Below are 23,086 nucleotides of genomic sequence, written 5' to 3' on the forward strand. Positions count from 1 at the left end.
TCTCTGGTTTTTGTGTGTGGCTGCCTTGTGTGTGCTGGTACTCAGTGAAAGATAGAATTGCTGCTGTGTGACACCCTGTCATAACGCTGCTCTTCGTGGAGCTGCTGCACATCACTACACAGTAAGAGCTTTGCAATAGGTGGTGTTGAACCTAAAGCCTGCTGGTAACAGCAGTTTTGTAAATTTTTTTAACAAGTCTAAATTGTAAGGAAAATCGCTTTTGGGAAAAACAGACTCTGTCCTTTTATTTCTTTTGTTTAAACAACTAAAAAATCCAAGATCAGTTCTATTTTTCTAAACAACTCAGAGATGACCTATGATGCTGCTGGCTCCATTAGCCAAATCCATTAGCAAATCCCAATTCTCTTATTTTAGAAGTTCTGAAACCTGATTTTCTATGACTATGTAACCACATTATCAGCTCATTTACTGCATCCCCACCCCTGCAACCAAGCTGAATCTGAGAATTGAGGCTGAGGAGGTGCTGATCCCGTCACCTTGTTCAGCACAAACCCATCCTTCTCTTTTGCCCTTTTCCTGCCAGCTGGAGTCTTGTGAATTTATGAGCAGCTGAGCAGAGAGGGATGCCATCCTTTGCTGACACGGGTTGTATTTACTGAAGAGGTGGCACGATCTCAGGAGTTTGGAGAAGTCTGAATTCTTGATTAGTTGTCACTAGATGGCTCAAAGGTGAAAGCAGCAGTGTCTTAAGGGGAGTAAGCTGAGCGTAATGGAAAAGCACTATTTAAAAACTCAGGCTTGTGGTCAGAGACCTCTCAGCAGCAATGACAGAGCTTAGCTGTCCTTTTTGCCTTCTGAGATCACTTAAAAATACATGTCTAAAAAATAAAACAACTTCCCAGCAAACACTGGAATTCAGAAGGTATAGCAGCAGATTTCTGTCATGCTCAACTTCTGCAGTGACATTGAACTAGATGAGAATTGTTCTGGAGTGTTTAATTTGTTATGAAATATATACATGTTCTTTCCCCTTATTTCATGAATATTTAACTTAAGCCTGAATACAGAAGAAAAGGTGAAGCAGGGAGCTGTTTCTGCCCAAGGGCTGGGCAGGCAGGAGGCTTTAACACTATAAATGAATTCTAAGATGAACTTACTCTGAGTGAGTTTTCTAGTTGGGGTGGCAATTAGCTGAATTATGATATTAATGTTCATTTTGAGGAGCAAACAAAGAACCAAATACCCCTGGTGTGTTGCTGGTTAGCAGTGGAGCATGCTCCACGGTCTGCCAGGGATGCTGAGGGCAGGAGCCAGAGCTGGGATGCTGGATGAGCTGATAGGTTCTCATGGAGTTCAGGAAGTGTTTGATTCCCCTCGTTGCCCACTCCATTTCCCTCACCTTCAGCTGCCTCTTGGGAAAAACTCATTTTCTGAGCCTCCCAGAGCACCCTGCCACCTCACCTCTGACCTACTGGTGTGCCAGAGATGCTGCCCCTCCCAGACAATTTCAGCTCATCAAAGTCCACCAGGCAAGGCTTCTGCTGGGGTACCTGGGAGTTGTATTTTTCTCATTTCGCTTCACTTTGGGGCTCTCTACTTCCTCAGCAGACGGCATTTTTATCATGTTTTTTGTGAAGTCCATATGGCCTACAAGACAGAGTATCTCTTTAATTGTAAAACATGACCACCTGTTCAGATTTTAATGAGTGCAGTGTATGTATGAAGTATTCATCTTCATATATCTGCTTAAAAATAGCTGCTTCAATTGAATTAAAAAAAAAAAAAACAAACAAAAAACTAAAACTCATTTGGGCGCCAACACTTTGTCTGCTGAAATAATCAATTAATAATTAAATGGCTAATTTTGGAGCCCAGTGGCCTTGCTGGTTCCCTCAGACCCGTTGTGATGAGAGCAGACAGTGATTGATTGCCCTGCTGATGCCGAGAGGCACAGCCGTGCTGGGGCCAGATGCTGCCAGGCTTTGAGCTGTTTACTGGGATATTTGGAAGGTGAATGCAACTTTGTGGTTCTCTTCTGCAAATAGACTTGTCTGCCCTGCTACAGCTCTCTGCTGTCTGCATTGCTCCAGCTGCTCACATGCAGGTATCCCTTTCCCTGCCGCTTTCTGGAAGGATAAAATCTAGTGCTCAGAAAGGTGCCCTAATGATGGGCTAGTGTTGAAACTGTAAGCAAAAATAGACTTGAAAGGCTTATCCACAAACTGATTCCTAATAAAAAGCCCTGCTAGAATCATTCTGCTCATTAAAATAACAATTGCCAGTTAACTGTTTCCCAGCTCCCACAGGTCTGCTGGATAGATGAAAAACTGTGGAGTTTCTTGGCTCCAGTTTCAGAGAAGTAGAAGAGACCAAGATGCCCAGATCTTGTTAGAGTGTTACTGCTTAATTAAAGTCCCTTACAAAATTAACCCATTGTGCAGTAAGCCTGTTGCAACATCATGTTGCTCTACAGCTAATTAAAATACTCAAATGGTAGGAGCACACTGGGATTTTGGTTGTTTGGAGTTTAGTATTTCAGAGGTGAAAGACACAGGAGCTGTTTGAAAGAGTGCTTGGGGCACAGCATCTTCAATACTGATAGTAAGGGGTGCAATAGCTGCTGGGTTTCAACATAAGAGTAATTTGGCAGTGTAAGTGGTGGAGAAAACTTGGTGTGGCTGCTTGGAGCATCCGCTTTTACACCTTGAGGAGGAAGAGAGACAGAAATATTTACCCAGAGAGACCGCTGAGCTGGTTATCTGCAGAGAGTAAAGTGCTGGAAGCAGTGAGAGGGAAAGGTGATTTGCCTGCCCACCTTATTTTATTGAAGGTGTTTCTGACAGAGTCCCCAGCCTGTCCTGCCATGGCCACCAGTTAGTTCCTTAATCTGGGGGAGGAGCTCCCCTTGCTGGTCTGATGGTGGTTGCAGTAGCTTGATTGATGTAAACCTGGTTATCTCTCAAACCACGTGCGCTTTTGAGACCACAGCAGATCTCTCAGTTGTGCAGAGGACAACACCCAGCTTTGAAATGCTGTGCAAATACAAAAATAGCTGTAGCTATTGGCATTTAAATTAATTTCTATGTAGTGTTTGTGATAAGCTTCCACCAGTGGGTCATTATTTCAGTGGGAGGAGGGTGGGAGCAGATTTCAGCTGATGTCTGTGTGTCACATGTTGCTCAGTGAGAGGGGTGTCCAGCTTGGTTTCCATGTGTGTGGCCTTCCCTGGCCTTCCCTCCCTGTGCATCCAGAACAGCAGGGGGTAATTAAATGAATTTCAACATTAAAGGCTGAAAGTTAGGAAGGTAGAAGCTTATTAACCTTTTTGAGCTGGAAAGAGCACTGTGAGGGTGTTTGGGGTTTGGGTCGCATGAGGTTTTCTCTTCTTGTTTTTCTGGTTTCTTGGGAATTGACATTTGGCTATGTAGAAAGCAAACATATGACTAATTCTGCTGTGATCCCTTTCATATGGTTATGGCACTGGGGCACATCTGTGAATTAAGTCTTAAAATGAACTGGAATTTAGTCTGTTCCCTCATTAGCAGACGTGCTAATTCTTTCTTGATTGGTAATAAAGTCAGAGGAGAGAAGCAAAACACAAAGTTAGGAAGGTTATCCATCCAGAAGCAAGCATGGCAAATATAATCCTGTTTTTCCACAATCCAGTTTAAGTAGCAGACTGAGTTTTTACCCTTGAGTTCTTTAACAGTTTTCCAAGAGGGGACATCTTGAAGAAGGAAAAGAAGGAGCCTGGGAATTAGAAATGGCAATTGGAGTGGCTGGGCAGGGAGCTGAGAAGGCAGGCAGAGGAGGTGGGAGTCCTTAGTCCTTTTAGCTGCTGCCTTGGACAGGGTCATGGGGGTTGCAGGAGGACACATGTACAGGCACACACACGCATGTGAATGCACCTTTTCCCCTTCCTGATCCTTTGAAAGGCAGCATTGACCCTTGTAGAAAGAATTCTGGGGCTCTTTTAGGAATCCTCTTCTGCTGTAGTACAGACTGTTTATCCTAGATGAGGCTTGAAGTGGGATGTAGAAACTGCAGGCAGGATTTTTGTTGTGATTATTACAAGTCCTGTGTATCCTTCCCAAGTGATGAAATTTCTTGCCCCTTTTCTTCCTTGTCTGCAGATCACTGTGTTCACTACTACGACCTCCGCAACACTAAGCAGCCCATCATGGTGTTCAAAGGGCACCGCAAGGCAGTCTCCTATGCAAAATTTGTCAGCGGGGAAGAAATCGTCTCTGCGTAAGTGTTGCCTTTTATGTAGTCTAAAAACAGTGTAGCCCTTTGTCCTGGTTCAGGGCAAATTTGGGAGACGACCCCCAAAGGGGTTCCTCTAAGGGAGCAGGTTCAATCGGCCCCTCCCCACAACCGGTTGGGGAAAAAATACCTCCTTGGAGAAAAGTGGAAAAAGTATGTTTATTAAACACGAAAACCTAAACAGTATTGAACAATAAAAACCTCTTGCCACTCCAAAAGAGAGACAAGCTCAGAAAGTCCTTCCCTGGGCTGCAGCTCGGCTCACTCAGTCTCTTCTCAGTCCCTCCGGCGTGGAAATGCCGCAGCCCAGGCCCGTCCCGCTGGGCCGCAGGTGCGAGCTGCTGCTGCTCTTCTGGGTGTTTAGTCCAGAGCAGGTTTGAGCAGGTCCAAAGAAAAGGAAAAGCCACAGTTCAGGGAACTTCTTTGCCTCAGCTAGCTAAAACTAACTAAAAGCAAAGGAGAGCTCTGTCTTGCTGTCTGTCTGTCCGCAGACAACACAGTCCAGGAGCAGGAATGTGGAGGAGTGAGTGCAGTTTCTGAAAACAAGCTCTGCGCTTCTTCTCTCCCCCTTCACTCCTGGAACAAGTCTTAAAGGTGCAAAACTTAATATTCAGCATAAACAGAACAGACAACCGGGGATAAAAGCATCATACAGTCAACCCAGGACACCCTCACTTCTCTGTGCTCTTTGGGGCTGCTGAGCAAGTTCACCTGTGTGGGTGGCTGCTCTCACAGGCTGCTGTGCTTTTGGGAGGCAGATCGTTGCTTTTCTCCAAGTCAAAACCAGAAATTCATTCGTGGCGTCACTTGGCTGTGCTCTGTTTTGTGGAGCTAAAATGCTTAAGAGGAATATGAAGACAACTAGATGTGGCACCTGTGCCCAAGTACTTACTTTGGGAAGCTGCAGGTGGACTTTCCTCTCACTGTGCCCTGAGGATGCTCCTGATCAGAGCTCTGTGATGGAGAAAGCTGCTGGCAGAGCCCTGGGGACAATAATCTGCAGTAAAACACAACTGATGAGTGACAGAAGAGATCAAATAGTACTGCTGTGTATATGGTCTGAAGAGGGGGTTTAGCCACAGCCTGAAAGCAGCTCAGGTAGGACTGACTGTTTGATCTGTTCTCTGGTAATTTATTATCTGCTCTGTGAAGGCCCCTTTTGGGCTTATATTTGGGTAAGAAAGTGGACAAAGAGAAGCTGTGTTTCGTGACTCGAATAGCATGCAGCTTTTCAGCGAGGACAGACCATAAGATCTGCTATGGAGGCCCTGAGGAGAAATATTCTCCAGCTTCTGTTCAGTTACATGGCCAGATGTGTCTGCCCCAAAGCCAGATGTGACTGCCTCTCTTCTGGATAGGTTTTCAATCACATGGGAATGAATGTGTCAGGTCACCTATTGAAAACTGGCAGTGTCTGGCTGCAAACCTCTTCAGTAAACCAGAGGTGAACCCCTCTTACCTGCTGGGGAGGATGAGGGGCTGCAGGGGTATCTTGGATCTCAACACATTCATGTCTAACACCTGAGCGCAGCAGGGCTGGATCACAGGGGCAGATCTAGCTGCCTTGTGCTGAGCCAGTGGTTATCCAGCTTGGTTCTGTCCCATGTCTTTACACTGTGAAACACAGCATTTTAAGGTGTTTTCAGGCTGCAAGGGAGTTACTGTGAGCTGAGCTGCATGATGGAGGATTCCCTGGTGGCTTCTAGTATTGTTTATATTTAATCAGCTTCTCTCTTCTTACTTCTCTTAACATTATAACTCTATAAGGCTGCAAATTCATATCTGGAACACAGGGAAAATTAAATTTAATGCTTTGAACCAAATCTCTGTTAGAGAAAGTGTTTAATAGAAACAGGAGGAGGCTGGGAATGTTTTACAGCCATTAAATCAAGTGGAGCATCATTTGTGGGATATTTTAGGACAGAATGGCCCTGTTCTGCTTGGGCCAGCATTCTGAGAAAGCATCTCCCAAAGTTCTGAGAGGAGTTATTGATAGAGCTGTTAGAGCTGTCAGACTTGGACAGGCAGCAGCAGGGTGAGGGGACTAACTGAAGGGTCCACCTACCTTGTTGTGTGTGACCAGGGAGAAATGTCAGAGCAGATTATTTTTCCTGCCTTTCCCTTTGCAAACTGAGCAGAGGCAACAGCAGTAGTGATTCTCAAAAAACAAGCACTGATTGAAGAAAAAACTATATGTATATTCAGATTCTCTACATTTCTAGCTAAAGCTGTTTTATGGATTGCATTGATTTTCTTTGCCTTGTAGAGATAGGTTTTGACCTCAGGGGTGTTCAGAACTGCCTGGTATTTAGCACAACACATTGATTACAGTGCTGATTTAACAGAGCAGCACATCCAAGATGTTTTTTTGGAGAGGATATGAAACCAGAAGAGCGGTGTAACACCACCAGGATCAATGGCCTTTGTCTCTTCTTGCAGTTCAAGGATGAATAGCTTTCTTCTTTCATGGCTTGCTTATCCTAAGCAAGGTAAACATGGCTAGAGCTTGATGGGAATTCATAAACAGTAAAAACTTTCCATTAGTAATAGACTTAAGTGTTTTTATTTTAATGAAGACACCTAATAGGTATGCCAGTAAAATACAGAGGTTAAGTGCCTCTTCTTGATGGGAAGCTAAGACCAGCAGCTGTCATAGGAATCTGACCAGGGATTAGTCTTTTGCTGTTTTTTCCTGGCTGCAGGAAAGTTGAGTGTTCAAGCAAATCTGAAACTTTTAAAAGCAGCATTTTAAAAATACACCTGTCCTAATAGCACAGAAAGTACTTGCCTGTACTTGTGGGCCAAAAAAAAAAAAAAGCAGGAGTATGCCCCTTTTTGCCTTCTGTGAGCTGTTCCTCAGAGTAAGGGCAAGGGAAGGGAGAATGTGCAGCAGTATAGGGCAGGGACAGATGTGGAACAAGCACCAGGCAGAGAAGCTGAATGCTCTGTTTTGGGCCTCCTGTCTTGACCTGGGGTTAGGAATGCACTCTTGCTTAAGTCACGGTGTTACAGATAAAATTCATACCTTCTTTCTGATCTGACCTCATACTAACTAATAATACTGACTAACAAATCTTGCTGCAGCTCCCTTATCACTCCTTTGTCATTCCAGCTGTCATTGAGGACTGAGATAAGCTGTTTTGCAGGTTTTAGCACAAGGTGCATCTCTCCTCTTTTGCGCTATATTTTTAGGCAAATGGGACACTGGTGCAGGGCTAATGTCTTACCTCATTGGTAATATTTGATGAATGTTGTGTGATTTGAGTTTTTTCCTTTCAGCTCTAAATATTCAGGGAGCAGCAAGGTTGGTGACATGACCTGTGTGGGGAAGCATGGCCTGCTTCCCCTCCCTCCCACCCGGGAGGCTGACAGGTCCTGTTCCCAATCTCTTTCAAATTTGGGGATCAGAACAGCACTGTCCCTTTCTTTAAAATGCCTTCATGGGGCTTCAGTTCCACCATATCACCATTTGTTCCCCAGCTGTGTATCTCAGTGAGTGCCAGAATAGCAGAGCCAAGTAAGCTGTGATTGCTAGGAAATAATGCCCGTGAAGTGAGAAATTATCTTCATGTCTCTTCAGCTTTGGGGGAAGAAATTAATCCTGTGTCTCCTGGAAATGTGGGATCTTCCTATTTGAGATCTGCCAGGCAGCAGATTAGTAACCCCAAAGGCAAAATGTTTTCTCACAGTAAACAGAAAAACATTTTGAAGGCAGGTATATTTGCATTTTGGGGAACCATGGGGAAACAACGATTGTGATTTAATCCCAACGTGTTCTGTATATTTGGAATAGTATAACTTTCCCTGACAAGGTGAAAAAGGTAGAAGCTTGAGTTCTGTATCCATGAAATCTTGATTACACATGAGAAAAACAGATTTAATTTTAAGAGCAACTCTGAGCCCCCATAGGCTTTTCTGTGCTGCTGCTTGGTATTGTGCAGGAGGAGGAGAATGTGCTTCAGGGCACCTGGGGAGTGAGGAGACTGCTTCCTACCCAAGCCCTGGAAAGACATGAATGAGAGTTGCAGCTGGCACGGAGAAGGGAACAGATTTTATCCATGCTGTAAAGGTTTAAAACATAAATAACTTTGGTGTGTCTTGGATCTGTGAGGATCTGGAGGAGGCAGTGATAGCTCAAAGGCCATGCAGTTCAGTGGAGGGCTCTGCAGTTGATATGAGAAAGGAAGAGTAATACTTCAGGGAAGTTTTTATTCAAACGTGTAATGTGTTTTGACAGGCTTTTAAAATAAGGTGATATCTTTCTGAGCTCAAGCTGAGCTGTATATGATTGAAAGTGGGATAAATCTCCTGTTGTGCACTAAGGCTTCCTACATTTACATTGTCATTGCAGCGTTGAGGAGCAGGGTGGCCAGGGAGGGAGGAGTTCCTGCCCTATGGCAGCAGGGTAAATTTAAGTATTGTTTTCAGGTCAACAGACAGTCAGCTGAAGCTGTGGAACGTAGGGAAGCCTCACTGCCTGCGCTCCTTCAAGGGTCACATCAACGAGAAGAACTTCGTAGGGCTTGCGTCCAACGGAGACTATATTGCCTGTGGTGAGTAGAGCAGCCACCCTGATGTGCCAACAGGGCTCCTCAGAGCTGGGGCCTCACCAGTAGCAAGGCACACCACCACTTGTGCTATTTAGCTGGATGGGCTTTTTAATAGAAAATTTTTCTGAACTTCCACACTTCTTCCCCTCCCAGGGAATGGCATTGGCAGTCCTGACCTAAGGGGGTCTATAGATGCTTTTCTTCCATCGCAGATGAGTTGTTTGTGCATGATGATTCAAGCTTGTTGTCATCAAAATGAACTACTGATGTCATTGCTGCTGACATAATTTATATATTTCAAGATCAACAACTGGCACACTTCATGCATCGCCAGTAGCCTGGGCCACATGAGGCTCCAGTAGCTGTCACTTAGTCTGGCATTCTGCATGGTAAAGTAAATAGTGCCCACATTGCAAACAGCTCCTTAGAAGACCGAATCATTAGTTATCCCTTTGGCTGTTCTGTCCTTCCACTGTTTTAGCCAGACTGTCGGAGCTCTGTAAATCCACAGCTCTTGCTGGGAAGGCAGTGACTGGCTGATAGCTGTGGGATGAGCAGGACAGCTGTGCCAGCACTGAAGGGAGGACCTTAGCTTGTGTGTTCTCTGATTGCTGTGCAGCTTGCAAGGCAGAAATTGGGATGGATTTCTAAATAAAGCCTGTACGGTCTATTCTCCCTTGCGTAAGCCTCCACAGACCAAGTTGTCATACTTGATTATGGCAGGCAAAACCTTGATAGTGCTACCTGCCTTTGAGCTGTGGCTCTGAGCAGGCTGGATGTAGCAGTGATTCATGAGGTAGTGCACATGCTCTGCTCAAAATGCTTTGCCTTGAGGAAGTTGTGGAGGGTTCTTGGAATCCTGTGCATTTTGCAGGTGTGCTGCACGCTGCAGTTGTCTTGTAAGAAAATCATATCCTGTTATTAAGTGTGATGGAAGTTTGCTATGGAGCACTTGCAGCTGCCAGGGCACCACGACCACGATGATAACTACAGGGAAATGTCTGGGCTTGTTTTAAGCAATGAAAGAGCTAAGAACCTCTTAAGAGCTAATAACCCTTACTTCTGTTTGTCTTTACAGAACCTGATCTTGTATACTTGTATTTTTTCTTTCTAGGAAGTGAAAATAATTCCCTTTACTTATACTATAAGGGCCTCTCAAAGACACTGCTGACGTTCAAGTTTGATACAGTCAAAAGTGTCCTGGACAAGGATCGGAAAGAAGATGACACAAATGAGTTTGTGAGCGCTGTGTGCTGGAGGGCACTTCCAGATGGGGTAAGCTTTCTGCTTGGGTGCAGAAGGAATGCCTCCTGCTTTCTCACAAAACAACCTTGCTGAGGGTTTGACTGTGCTTGGTATTTTCCTGTTCATGGGAAAAGTAAGGGTACTTGCAGGTCGCTGTGAGAGCCCTGATGATTTGCAGGGTGACTGAAATGCTGGGGGAGAAGAGACTGCTGTGATCTTAACTCTTCCACTTGGGTGTTTGAATTGCTCTGCATGGTACCTGAAATCCCAAAAGCAGCATTGTAATTCTGGCACTTGATGGTTTTTGTGGGTGCATTAGTGAGGATTTTGTTACTTTAATGACAGTGCCTGCAGATACTCATTGTGAAGCCTTGTCTCAGCGTTCCTGTGTCTGTCTGGGTTTGCTCATTGGAACACACAGCCTTTGTGTTTAGATGAGTAGATATGTAAAGGAGGTGAGTACAGGCTGCAGTCACTTCGGTGACTGTTCCAGTGGCACTGAATTCACATCCCTAGCATGTGTACTTATGTGGCAGGCAGACCTGATGCAGCTTTTGTGAGTGTGGCCTTTCAGAATGGGGCTGCTCTGGAGAACAAAATGCTGCTTTTGAATTCAGGGTGCTCTTGAAAAGCTTGCATTAAAAATATGGAGCAAGTAACTCTTGTACAAGGTTTGCAGATCAGATACTTGTTTGGAGGGAGCAAAAAGGAGTTGATCTTAAATGCAGTCTTCCAAGCAGATGAAGTGAAATGTTGCATAATTGCTGTCCTGAGATGGCCTATTCACAAAGACAATGTCTACCAATCTGCTTTCTCCATGTGCAGACACTACCCCAACAACCGTGATTCAGTTGTCACTGACATAAACTCACTTCAGATGGACACTTCTGAGTCAAAACCAAAATAAACCCGCATCTGGAACTGCCCTTTGTGTCTAAAAGTAAGAAGTGGGCTGCTGTGGTTTGAACAGGGAGCATTAGAGTCAGTGACGTAGGATCACCAGCTTCTTTCTGGCTGGGGATTTAGTAGGGCTTGGTATACACATGTCTCAGGTGAAGAGTGGCTGTTGTAAGTTTGGTCATTTGTCTTTCTGCTGAATACAAATGTGCTGTGGGAACCTGTGTGTCCAGAAATGCCCTTTCTTGAGCTGCCTTCACTGCAGTGTTTGGATTGTCTTGCCCACTGCTCTTCTGGGCGTCTCTTCTACAGGCAATAGCAGAGATGTCTCACCCCTGGGGTTATGTCTGTTGTTGTCCACTCCTCAGCAGTCTTTTCTCTGATAAATGTGCTCTGATAGACCTTCTGCTTAAGTGGCTGAGAAACTTCTAAGCTGTCACCAAGGGCTGTGAAACAATTCTTCATAATCAGGATGAAAAATACTATACAAAAATGTAATAGTTAAATCAGGCCCATCAAGATCACACCAAATAATGTTCAGGCTTCACTCCATTAAGCAGCATTCAGAATCCATTGCTGTTCTGGTCTTTTTTTTTCCTCTGGCATTCGTCTGCTTTTCCCTGGGCTGCTCCTAAATGAGCCTATTTCTCCTGTGGCAGTCACACTACCTGGCTCTGGCTTTTAAAGAGAGCAGCAAAAAGCTGCCTGCAGGTGCTTTTTGCCTCTGCCTGTGGTACATACCAAGCAAGCAGCCTCGCTTGCTTCTGCTAAGAGGCCTCAGTGTTTCCTTGCACCATATCTTTTCACTGATCCAGCTGCACATTCCTCTTGTCTTCTACTAGTGCAGCAATCCTCTCTGACCTAATTGAGACTTTGCTCATGTTCTTAGGAAATTAAATTACTGCACAGCCAAAGTTCAGTTATGTCCACAACGTCTTACTCAAATGATGAAACTCTCCTATTCTTCATTTTGATAATGTTTCTTCAATTTGCCATGATTTTTTTTCAAGTGAGCTTTGTATATACAGGCTTCCCTAAAAGCTGCCTTTTTTTTATGTGATACTGGGCTGAACCAGAGAAGGCCTGTGCCTCAAAGTGCTGTCAGCATCTGCAGGATTTGGGGAACCCACAGCCTATTTCCAGCTTAATTACAATTTTGATCCTGGGTGAGCCACTCTGCCTTAGTTTCCTAATTATAAGAATTACCACACATGCCTCTCACTGCTGGCTGTGATCCCACCTGCCCTGCTGCAGGACTGTGTGCATGGAAGCAGCTCCAGGCCAGCAGCCATGCAGAGCCCCAGCACAGGCTGGGGAAACTGCCCCAGATCCACAGGCAGCACAGTAAGCAAGTTTTACAGTGCTGTGGGCACACTCTTCTCCATTTCTTGCTGGGCTGGTTCAAAGCATCTTGCTCATTTCCAGGCTATGGTCACTGGGCAGCATCTTCAGTTTACTCCTGAGGGGTGGAAGATGCCAGCACAGCCTTTCCTCAGGGCTCCCCAGTGGAGCAGACTCTTGGTTTCCATGCAGTGTTGCTGTCAAGGATTGTTCTTTAATTAACCTTTTGAGATGAGATGAGTAAGTTTCAGATCTGTCAGTTATCTTGGGAAGCATGAGTACATGTACTCCTTCACTTAATGCACTTAAGTGCAAAATCTCAGATCCTAATTAAAACTTAACTAAAACTTTCAGATTAAATGTCACTGATTCTTTCTTAAATCTATTTTTATGTAATTCAGGCTTTTACTTCCTCCTGAGCCTAAGTCAAGCTGTGCTAGTGGCCCTTGCCAGAACCCATCTTTTTGTTCCTTTCCCTTCTGCATTGCTTTTTCGTTACTTACAAAGATGCAGAAGCCTTTTTCATTGGAGTTGTCATCTTTCTAACTCAAAGGTCCAGCAACACCATCTTTTTACCTGCATCAAAGCCATAACAAAAAAATTATTCTCCCTAAGTGTTTATTAGCATTTTGCACCAGGTTTACTCACTTTTCAATTTATAAAAGGGCTTAGAAATAAGCACTAGCTTGTAGGCTACTTGTTCTGTTAGATTCTTGGGGAAAAAACAGGCAAACGAAAGGCCTCCCAGCAGGCTGACTATGATTCTTGCAGTGCTGTGCAGTGTTTTGGACAAAGGCAAGTAGGCTGTTGGATATTTTTAAAATAGCACCTACTTATTGTTTGTGGAGAAAACCATTTCTCCCTTCTTGTTTTATGCTAAAAGTTAATATTTAAAAGAAGAGAGAGTTTCAGGCTTCTTTTGGCTAAGTGACTTGATAAACATGATTTAGACATGGAGATGTTTTTCAGAACATTCCCTAGACTAAATCCTTTGATTTCCCAAGTCAAGGATTTTATAATATACCCATGCCACCCATTTTAACTGGCTTGATTTGAATCAAGAGTCTGGTCTTGAGATTGAAAACAACAGTCTTCTATTTTAGTAGCATGTAAACAGGGGATACTCTTGAATACAGGGACACTCTTGCATAGGAAAAGGAAATTATAGTGGTACTAGTAGCTCAGTGCATTTTAGGGGGTAGAGATGTCATCTCTCTTAGAAGGGTCACTGCAATTACATCTGGGTATGTGGATCATAGCTGGAGGAGATTGGTTTGTACTTTGCTTTCCCTTAAGTGTCCTACAGGATGTTTTCTTCTTCCCTAAAGGGGACGCCTGGTCTTTGGACCTGCTCTGCCTTCTTGCAGATTTTATGTGCCTCAAACATGCTGTGTTAAATGATTGCACCTAAAGTAGCCCTTTTCCCAGGCATGGTTAGTGTTTCTCAGAAAGCAGCTGTTGAAAGAGAAACCAAGGCTGAACCTGCTCCCAGGACAGCAAAAAGGTATTACAGCTGAACACAGAAGCAATTTGATTATGTAGATTAAGCATGGCTCAATCTATCATAATCACTGTAAAGAAGCCATTTAATTTTGTACCTGTTTGCACAAGTATTCATTACTGCTGATAAGCAGGTTACCAGGGAAGGATTTCACAAGCAGAAATGTCAAGGCTTTGGTACCAGTGAGGAGATGCAGATAAGAACAGGAGAAAGCCATGCAAATTAGCTTAGGTAAAGCATTATATACATTTTTTTTTTTTTCTTTTGAAGGAGTAAAGAAGGGGAATCCATTAAGAAGAGTGCTGCAGTCTTTAACCAAAGATGGGTGGGTGGTGGTATGTACTGGATGGGTGCAAGAGGTCTCCTGGCGGGAAGGCTGCCAGTGGTAGGAAAGCATCTCTTCCACCTGAGTAGAAACCCATGTGTGTGTATTCTCACTTCATCACTCCTCAAAAGTAATTTAAATTTATGGGGGTCTTGAAACAGTCATCTAACCATGGGTAAGAGAAGGCAGCTCTGGAACTCCAGGCTTCAGGTTGACTTTGGGCATTGCCCTGTGGTGGAAGTGTATTCATAATTAGCCCTACATGTCTGAACTTCTCTTTGTTAATCTAAGAAGATGAAATATTCCCTTCAAATAGGTTTTTGGTGCATCTTTTCAGAAAACAAGCTTTTCTTCTGTTTAGTTTTCCTTTCTTCTGAATATCCAGCTTTGTTTCTTAACGATGTCTGGCTTGGATTCTTTAAATAGAAACCTGTAATTGTAGCACTGTAAGTTAGTCACTTAATAGGGCTGCAGTCTTGTTCACTGATGAAAAGTAGCCATCCTTTGTTTCCCAGTAGTCTTATAAATGGTACACAGTGTACACAGGAGCTAGTCAGGGGCTCTTCTAATTTACAATCAGCAAATTGGCTCCCTTCACAGGAATTAATTTAGCCAATACAAATTATTTCAGGAAATGATTCATTGCCACTTTAAAGTGCTAATTAATTTGGGTGACTTATGAACATTAAAAATGAAACCTCCTTTGTCATTCCCAAGTAACCAAATGGTAATTCAGTGTCATTCTTAAGAAACTTGTATCAGCTGTAACTATACCTCTTGTAGCTTGAAGTACAAATTCCAACGGGATTTTGGGGGGAAAACAAGAAGCACTTGAAACTTCATTGTCTGTCTTTGCTGCTGAAATTTTAAAATCTCAAAATTGGTGAGAATTTTGACTTCCAGCTTCAACTCAGTAGTGTTTTATTTTCACAGCATCCTCAACTTACCTGTTCAGGTGTCAGGAAATACCTAGGTAGAAACCAAAAGCTTAGGAGAGAAAAGCCTGCCTGGAGTGATCAGACCCCAGGTGTCCCTTGCCAGCCTCTGATACTAGCTGTGCCACAAGTCACAGCATGAGTAGCTCCAGCTGTGGTATTTTCTGGAAGGGCATCTGCGGTTTTCTGACTCCTCCTTTCTTTCCTAGACCAGGACTGGCCTGTAGCATTTGTGTGCAGCATCTCCCAGGCTTGTATCCTTGCAGGTTATCCTCCAGTGCTGTCCCACACCACTTCTTCATGCTGGGAGCACAGAGGTCTTCATCTTCATTTTTGTGCTTGAAATGCACAGCAGTTTATGGAAAGCTGAGAAGGAGCAGCTTCTTAAAAAAGCAAGATGTGGCTTTGATCAGGTTTATTCTACTGGTTTTTTCTCCCCCACCTGAAAATCTTCAAAGGTCTCTCTCCGTCCTTGGAAAGCTGTCTAATCCCCATAGCCTGCATGCTGCAAGGCTCACAGCTGTCTGTGTGATGGCTTGCCACTCCTCTTGACATGCCCTCTGCTCTCTGGTCATTGGCAATGCTTTAAACACAGAGTTTTCTTTGACTTTTATTTTGCTCTTTTCTTAGGTAGTAAATGTATTTGATTTCTCTTCCATCCTACCTTTTTCATGTCTACTTTTCCCTTACTCATTTGAAAATCTAAAATTTTCTTTAAAAACAAATGGAACCCAGAACATCAGAAGATGTGTCATCCATGCTTGATTTTTCCCCCTCAGATTTTAGCATATTAGTTATGTGTACCAACATACACTGTATATATTGGTTTATGTGCTGCTTGAAAACTGTTTTCTTATGCAGAATAATTTCTGCTTGCAGATAAAAGATGTCACAAGGTATGTATGATCCTTTGCACTCAACATGCTCATATCCTTTCATATCCATAGCTCTTCAAATGCTCTGTTTTGGGCTCTATTTTTTCTGTGGCTAAGGAGAATTAATTAGAAAATACTCAGGTGACTGACAGTATTTTATTCCCTGGCAAAAACCTTGGAGTTCAAGTGTGGAGAAATTCGCGGGGGAAAAGAAAATCATACTCTAATGGTTTGTGCATTATTTTGGCATCTCAGTCTGTTGACACTCCAATCCATGTGAAAGACCATCTTGATAATGTGATTATGCAAATGACCAGCTTCATGAAGAAGTGTTTAATTTTGAGTGTTCTGTAGAAGAAGAAAAATACTGGTAAATGTTCTTTCATTCCTGTCTTCTCCCTGGTTGCAGGATACCCTCTGAGCTTCTTCCCAGTGAGGGCATGACAGCAGGAGTGAAGGGAGCCAGAGATTCCCTGAAAACCCACCCTCTGTCCATTGTGCTCCTCCTCCCTAGTGTTTGGGGACAAAAAAGTGCATTGCACTATTTGTGTTGCTGTTTCAGGCTGAAGGTGGCACACTAGCAGGTGGCTAGTATGTCAGTAGCTGTGCTAACCCTTCCATTCCTAGGTGCAGAGCAGCTGCCTGTGCCACCGCTGAGAACACAGGGGCTAAGTCTGGCACTTCTGTTCATCTCTCAAATTCAGGTCCCCTGTGGTACTTCAGCACTCTGAATTCATTGTAGCTTCTATTTTAAAAATAGCTTCTTCAAGAAATGTAGGTGGCTCAGGTTTTTCTTCCTTGTTGGTTTTAACTTTACATTTGCAAACTCAGTTTCTCTCCTTCTGCAAGGTGAGGCTTTTTTTTTTCCTTGCATAATCACAGAAAATTGCCACAGGGTCAATGTTGTCTTGAATTGAAGGCAGATGAAAGACCATATTTCCTGAATGAAGACAGTATTTACTCTTTCAGACTTTTACAGATTATATTTGCTCACCAGCGCATTTCTTCTAATGCCAAGAGGAGTAGAATGTGTGCTGTAGATAGATCTGAGGTCCTTCTTATTGGAATCATCTTCCCTAGACTGAGTGAATGACACAGTGGACAACATAAATGAGTGCTGTTGACATTACCATTCCAGTAGCTGATGGTGCAGCTGTAGAGATGATGGATTGCAGATCATTGCTAGTGCAAGCAGAGGTGTGAGCAGGCTCTTGCTGTTTTCTAAGCTTTAAAAAATGAGAGCATCCCAATGCAATTGCAAATCATATTGCTGTGTTACACACGGTGAGCTGGGGATGCAAAGAAGTCTCTCTGTAGCTGTTGTTAAACATGTAAGTGGATGTTTTTCTCCTATGGGCACTTAACTGCTTTAGTAACTATCAACTCTTTATTCAAGTATCAGTTTTATAACAGATGAACCCAAGTCAGGAATTCACATGGAACCTAGACTTCATTCCCAACTCCATCCTCAGCTTGCTACTGAACCATAATGTTGCAAGGGACAGCAGTATGTATCATGTGGCACTTACATAAGCTATGTCCCAAACAGCACAACTTCAAAGAGAATTATTTGTGTTACTTATACTGGGGTGGAGAGAAAAAAAAAAGTGCAGGTTCATATTCAGGGAGCACTTACGTTTAGAATTAAATGATTGGACATTTATTAATTAATATGTTAATTAAATGTATTCCCTTTCCACTCAGTCTTAGCAGTGCTGCTGTTGGACTTCCTGGTCTGGACTCTGATATGTACCCTATTGGGCTCTAAAGCCACTGATGAAATTATTGATTAGGCTGTTGTAAGTTTTTGGGGGGTTTCAAATGATGCCTGGAAAGCTATTGATTGTGAAGTGTACACTTCTCTCTTGCCATTGTGCCTTTGTCTCGGGGCATTTCAGCTGCTGTGGGAATTTGAGGTGGCAGGTGTTCTGTCTCTGCCCTCCTACAGCTCTTAGCCTTTGGGAAGATGGCTCATTCCTAGTATTTCTGGGGGGGACTTACAATCGCAGAATCATGGAGTAGTTTGGGTTGGAAGGCACATTTAGAGACCATTTACTCCAACCCCCTGCAGTAAACATGTACACCTTCTATTAGGGCAGGTTGCTCAAAGTCCCATCCAACCAGGCCTTGAACACTCCCAGGGATGGAGCTTCCACCACGTCTCTGGACAAATCTCTGCCAGTGCCTCACCACCCTCATTGTAGAAAAACTTCTTCATTACATCTGTTCTAAACTGACCCTCTTTCAATTTAAAACCCTTTTTCCCTTGTCCTATTGCAACAGACCCTACTAAAAGGTTTGTCCCCATCTTTCTTATAGGTTCCTTTTGGATACTGGAAGGCTGCAATAAAGTCTTCCTGGAGCCTTCTCTTCTCCAGACTGAAAAACCCCACCTGTCCTCACAGGAGAAGTGTTCCACCCCTCTAGTCAGCTTAGTGGCCTCTTCTGGACCCCCTGTATATAATGTATATTCTCTGTAGTCTCCTGGAGCAGAGCCCCCTGAAAGCAGTAGGTCACAGCAGGATCCTGGCAAGTTCTGTAGGTACTGAGCCAATATTGCCTGATGTCAAGCTCTCACTAAAGCTGGTTTCCTCTGACTCAGAGCATCTCCTGCATGAGCAGCCTTTGCTTTACTTTCCACTGCTAGGCTCATGCCGACTGTTTTCTGTGTGAAGTGCCATCTGCTGAAGTCCCTGGCTGGCACAAAGTGCCAGAGAGATGAGGTCTGAATGCCGGGAGCTGATATCAGTCGGGCAGTATTCGGTGTGCTACAGAGCAGATGACGGGGGTCATTAAAAAAGGAGCTGCAGGGGTAGAGCTGTATGTCCCAGCACTTACTGCTAAAGCAGGACTTTGGGTTTAGAGCAGCAAGACAAAAGCAAGAATGGGGCAGGTTTTGAAATGCCGTTGGCATTGGGCTAACTGCTGCCTTTGAAGCCAGCTTCTGTGCAGAGGCAGAATTGCCCCACAAGGGTGGTGGTCTGCTGTCACTGCTGTTTGAATTTGGTTTATAACCTTGTTCCCTCTAACAAGTGACACTTCTTCAATTAAAGTCAAAACAACTTTGCAATATTGTGGTTTTCTCTTTTCTTTTCCCCATTCTTCAGTGCTAATATCGATGGCAAGTCCTGCCAGGCCACCACCATTCAGCAGTTACAATTCATGAGCTGCATCAACCTTTTGCTCTAGCACTCCTAATTAAGCAATTTTAATGACAGGATTTAATGTTTTACACAGTCTAAATGAAGTGGAAAAAATATGAACTGATTTTTTTAGCTTTCCAGCACAAGATTTTGATCAGATAATTTAACCTCTGGGTGAAATAGAAGTAGGAGCATTTATGCATAGGTGGTTTTCTCTGCAAAAGCTTTACTTTATGTACATCTATGCATTAATAGGTACTGCTTGGCTTTGGGTATCCATTCTGAAGTTTTTTGTATGCCCTCTGCCCTTCTGTTGTCAGTAACAAAACCCCAAAGCCTTTGATATCCACTAATTTGTGACCAACTTAGTGCCAATTGTGTTGCATGTTAATAAAGCAAGAATAAAGGCTTGCAAAAACAACTGCTGGGAGTGGTTTTCTAACAGCAAAACAAGTTTGTATCCTTTTAACCTTTTTAAATTTCTTTTGGTGGTGTTCTGCTCTAATTCTAGCTAATGCTAGATGAGCTAGGTATGTGCATTGAGTGAAATGGTCTCTCCTTTGAAGGCAATCTTGTGTCTGAATTGAAACTACCTGATATGTGATTGGGAGACATGATTATTTCATATAGGCTACACACAGAATTATAACAATCAGTCTTTTTTAAAGAAGAGAAAGCCAGTATGACAGCAGAAAAGTTATGTTTAGTAATGTAATGAGTGCCTTTTTTGACAGAAATGGCACTGTTAAATTTGGGGTTGTGCAGCTGATGGGCATTCACCCTCGCACGAGGTGTTTTGAATTCTGCGAGGGAAGTGCTGCTTTAAATAATTATGTCTCTTATGGTATTGCATGTCATAATCACTTCCAAAATGCTTATCTAGTTGCTAAAGCTGGAGAGAAGTGAGCTGTTTGGTGCAGTACTGGATTTTTTAGTTTTACTTTAGTATGTCTGAAGTGAATATTAAATTAAGCAGAGAGGTGTAGCTGGGGCAGCCTGAGGAGCTGCAGTTGAGGTGCAGAGCATTGTTCCCCAAGTATTTATAATAATGAGAGATACTGGAGGGAAGATAAGTAATATTACATATACTGGGAGGAAAGTTTGGTTCTGATCCATTAAATAAGTAAATAAAAGTGCCTTTTACCTGTAATCTGCAGATAGCACATAAATTAACTGCAGTGGGAGCAGGAGAAGCTGTGTCCCTCCTCATGACCCATGCTGGCAGAAGCTCAGCATCCCCAGCCAAGAATCCTCGTGATAATCAAGCACACATGATTCTTTCTCTTAGTTTCTAGGTTGATCAATTGAGACCTTGCTGCCTTTTTTTCCTTCCAAGAAAGACCTTCTACAAAGCAGATTGCTCTGGCCAAGTTTCTTCCAATGACTAAGTAACAGCAAGCTGCTCTGGTCTGGAGAGTGAGTGCTTGGGGGATATCTTGATTTGTTTAGAGTGACATATCCTTGATTAAAATAGGTTAATAGTTCTTCTGTGCATGTCCTGCTTCACAACTTGCACATTAGCTCCAGCATTTGAAAAGACAAATTTGGGCTAGCAGGAGTAACAAAAAAAAGAGTGAAAATCACATGAAAGTGAAATGCAAATGCCCTTATTTAATACAAAAGGATTCAGTTCACTGTTGGCTTTCTGTTTTTCCCAGGGTCATGCTTTCCTTGACAATGCAACAGAAGAAGTTAAAATTGTTGGGAAATGTGTAAAAAAATCCCGTAGTTGTTGGGAAATTGGAAATAGAACAGGATTTAGCAACTTTTCTTCTGTTATAGCAGGCAGCAGCCAGCATTGGGATCTTGGGCATTTTCTTTGTTTCGAAACTTAAGAAAATATATATTTTTAGCTTTCCAAAAGTAAGCAAAGGCTCAGAAGTTTGTTGAAGAAGAATACTGCTTTGGAGATACCTTTCAGATAAATGCTTGCTAGATGTACTGTTACAGGTAAAGGGATACAATTTGGCCACATCTCTCCCAGCATATCCTTGAGTGCGAACTCAGACCCTTTCTGTGCCTCCTGGCCACCCTCTGCATCCACCCCTCATCTTCCTGTCATAATTCCCTTTGGTTTTCCCTCAGCAGCAGAGATGCCTGAACATGGCAGCAGGGACAAAGACAGTCTCCTCTTAAGCCCACTATTAATTTTTGGATTTTGGTATTCATTGTGAACCTATGAATTACCCATTCTGGAGTGAGATGGGGAGTTAAGAAAACTCATTTTCGTACAGGTTTTTGAAGTTTCTGCTGTTTTCCTTTGCAAACAGATTTGAAGTAGATTTATAATGTATTTTCAGTCAGGCTGGGGCTTCTGTATTGATTTCAGGTAACACATGAATGTGAAATTTGAGCCCAGCTCATCACATACCAAAGTTAATGAAGTAATGAATGTGACGCCAAATGCCAGTGTCTCTGTCTCTCCTTATCCCACAAACATGTACTGTGTACATGCTGTGTGTTATTTTAGAGGCCATTTCATGATACTGTCCTGTATCTCTTCTTGGATGGTTCAGGTAGGGCAGGACATGATCATGAGCTCTTTGTGGGAGCTTTTCTACTGATGTTCATAGCACTACATGCAAGTTTGCTGTGATAAAAAATAGGTTGTGAAGTCCTGACAGAGGACAGTAATTTTTATTTCCTTATATCCCCTGTATTTTGTTCTGTATTTCTCACCATCTCTGCTCTGAAACATTTTAAGCATCATCAGGCTCAGAGAAAAGCAGAGTACCTACCACGTGCTTCAGCTCTGTGGTGTCTGTTGAGGAATGAGTCAACAGCAGCACCTCTTCAGAAAGAATATCTAAAATCAAGGGAGGATGAAGCAGATTAGCTAAAAAACATCAAATGCCGGAGTGTTTGTCCTCCCCTCACCCTTTGTCAGCAAATGTGAGGTCAATATTCTAATATTTACGTAGCTGAGGGGTATTAGAAAATCAGAAGTACTGTGGTGCAACACAAGGGGTTTTGTTCACTCCTGTAATGCCAGTAGGTAATTCTTTTCTTTATATACTTGAATCTTTTTCGACTTCCTTTTTTTTCCTGTTAGTGTCATTGGTAGCTTAATGGATTTCTTGATTGTTGAGCTTTTCTTTTTGATGGAGTATTGTTAGTCTTAGCATGCATTCAGAGTGACAGGGAACATTAAAAATAGTCATTTCCATTTGAGATATCTAGAGATAATTTTTATAGCCACTGTGTGAAAATAACTTGAACAGTAGCAGAATTATCTATTGTGAGAGAGATGATTTTACTTGTGAATTGGGTTTAAAGATAAAATCTGCCTACTTCCCAAGTCATGGATTTCTTATTCATTGCTCTGTTAAATTTAATCGGGAGTAAGACTTAATCCAGGACAAAGATGATTGAATTGCTCTTAAACAGTGATGTAGAACATTACCCAGATCTCACTTCAGTCTCACAGTGCTGAGAAATCACAAGCGTGAGAGAGTTGCTTGTGAGTACATTATACAAAGAGAGATGCTTTTTACTCATTTGCTGGCTCATTAGAAAGTGAAATGTTTTCTGGCTTTTGGAATAAAGTTGTTAGGAGGTATGGTACAGAATGGGTTAAATCTGTTCAGTGTATTAGCTAGAAATTACTTTGGTATGCAGTAAAAAGGCTCACTGGACTTGCAAAAGCCTTTGATGGCTTTGAGTTCTGCCATCAACTGAGCTGCTCCTGGGTTTGTGCAGTAGCCAGGATGGATGGATGAAGTTCCTGAATGCAGCTGTGATTCCTCTTTAAGAACCCAGGGGAGGACAAGCTCCAGCACTGGGCAGCGTGTCCAGCAGAGCCACAGCATGATCCCCTGCTCCCCTTTGCTGCTAGCCCCAACAAAAACATGCTTTCAAAAAATACTGTCTTTTTTAACCTCTTGTATCCTGCCAGGAAGTGTGTAGACCTATGAGGTCATCCTAAAGCTTCAGTTACAGCCTGGAACAGAGTTATGATATCAATTTTGCTCTTTGAGGGCAGAGTTATGATATCAACTGCATTTTGCTCTTTGAGGAGAGAGCATGGGGGGGAAGCAGCTAATTAAA

At 43.0% G+C, this 23,086-nt stretch overlaps 1 protein-coding gene across 4 annotated transcripts in view; it reads left to right on the forward strand.

The window, feature by feature from the left end:
* The window catches only part of COP1 (COP1 E3 ubiquitin ligase), a 125,450-nt gene that overhangs the window by 84,437 nt on the left and 17,927 nt on the right, over positions 1-23,086 (forward strand). For all 4 annotated transcript variants that reach the window (XM_053950679.1, XM_053950680.1, XM_053950681.1 and 1 more), the window contains 3 exons: positions 4,095-4,212; positions 8,656-8,780; positions 9,892-10,052. In XM_053950679.1, coding sequence (XP_053806654.1) covers positions 4,095-4,212; positions 8,656-8,780; positions 9,892-10,052 — 404 coding nt within the window. The remainder of the gene's footprint in view (positions 1-4,094; positions 4,213-8,655; positions 8,781-9,891; positions 10,053-23,086) is intronic.

This window comes from Vidua chalybeata, chromosome 9 (genome assembly GCF_026979565.1).
Source record: "Vidua chalybeata isolate OUT-0048 chromosome 9, bVidCha1 merged haplotype, whole genome shotgun sequence".
Classification (NCBI taxonomy): Eukaryota; Metazoa; Chordata; class Aves; order Passeriformes; family Viduidae; genus Vidua; species Vidua chalybeata.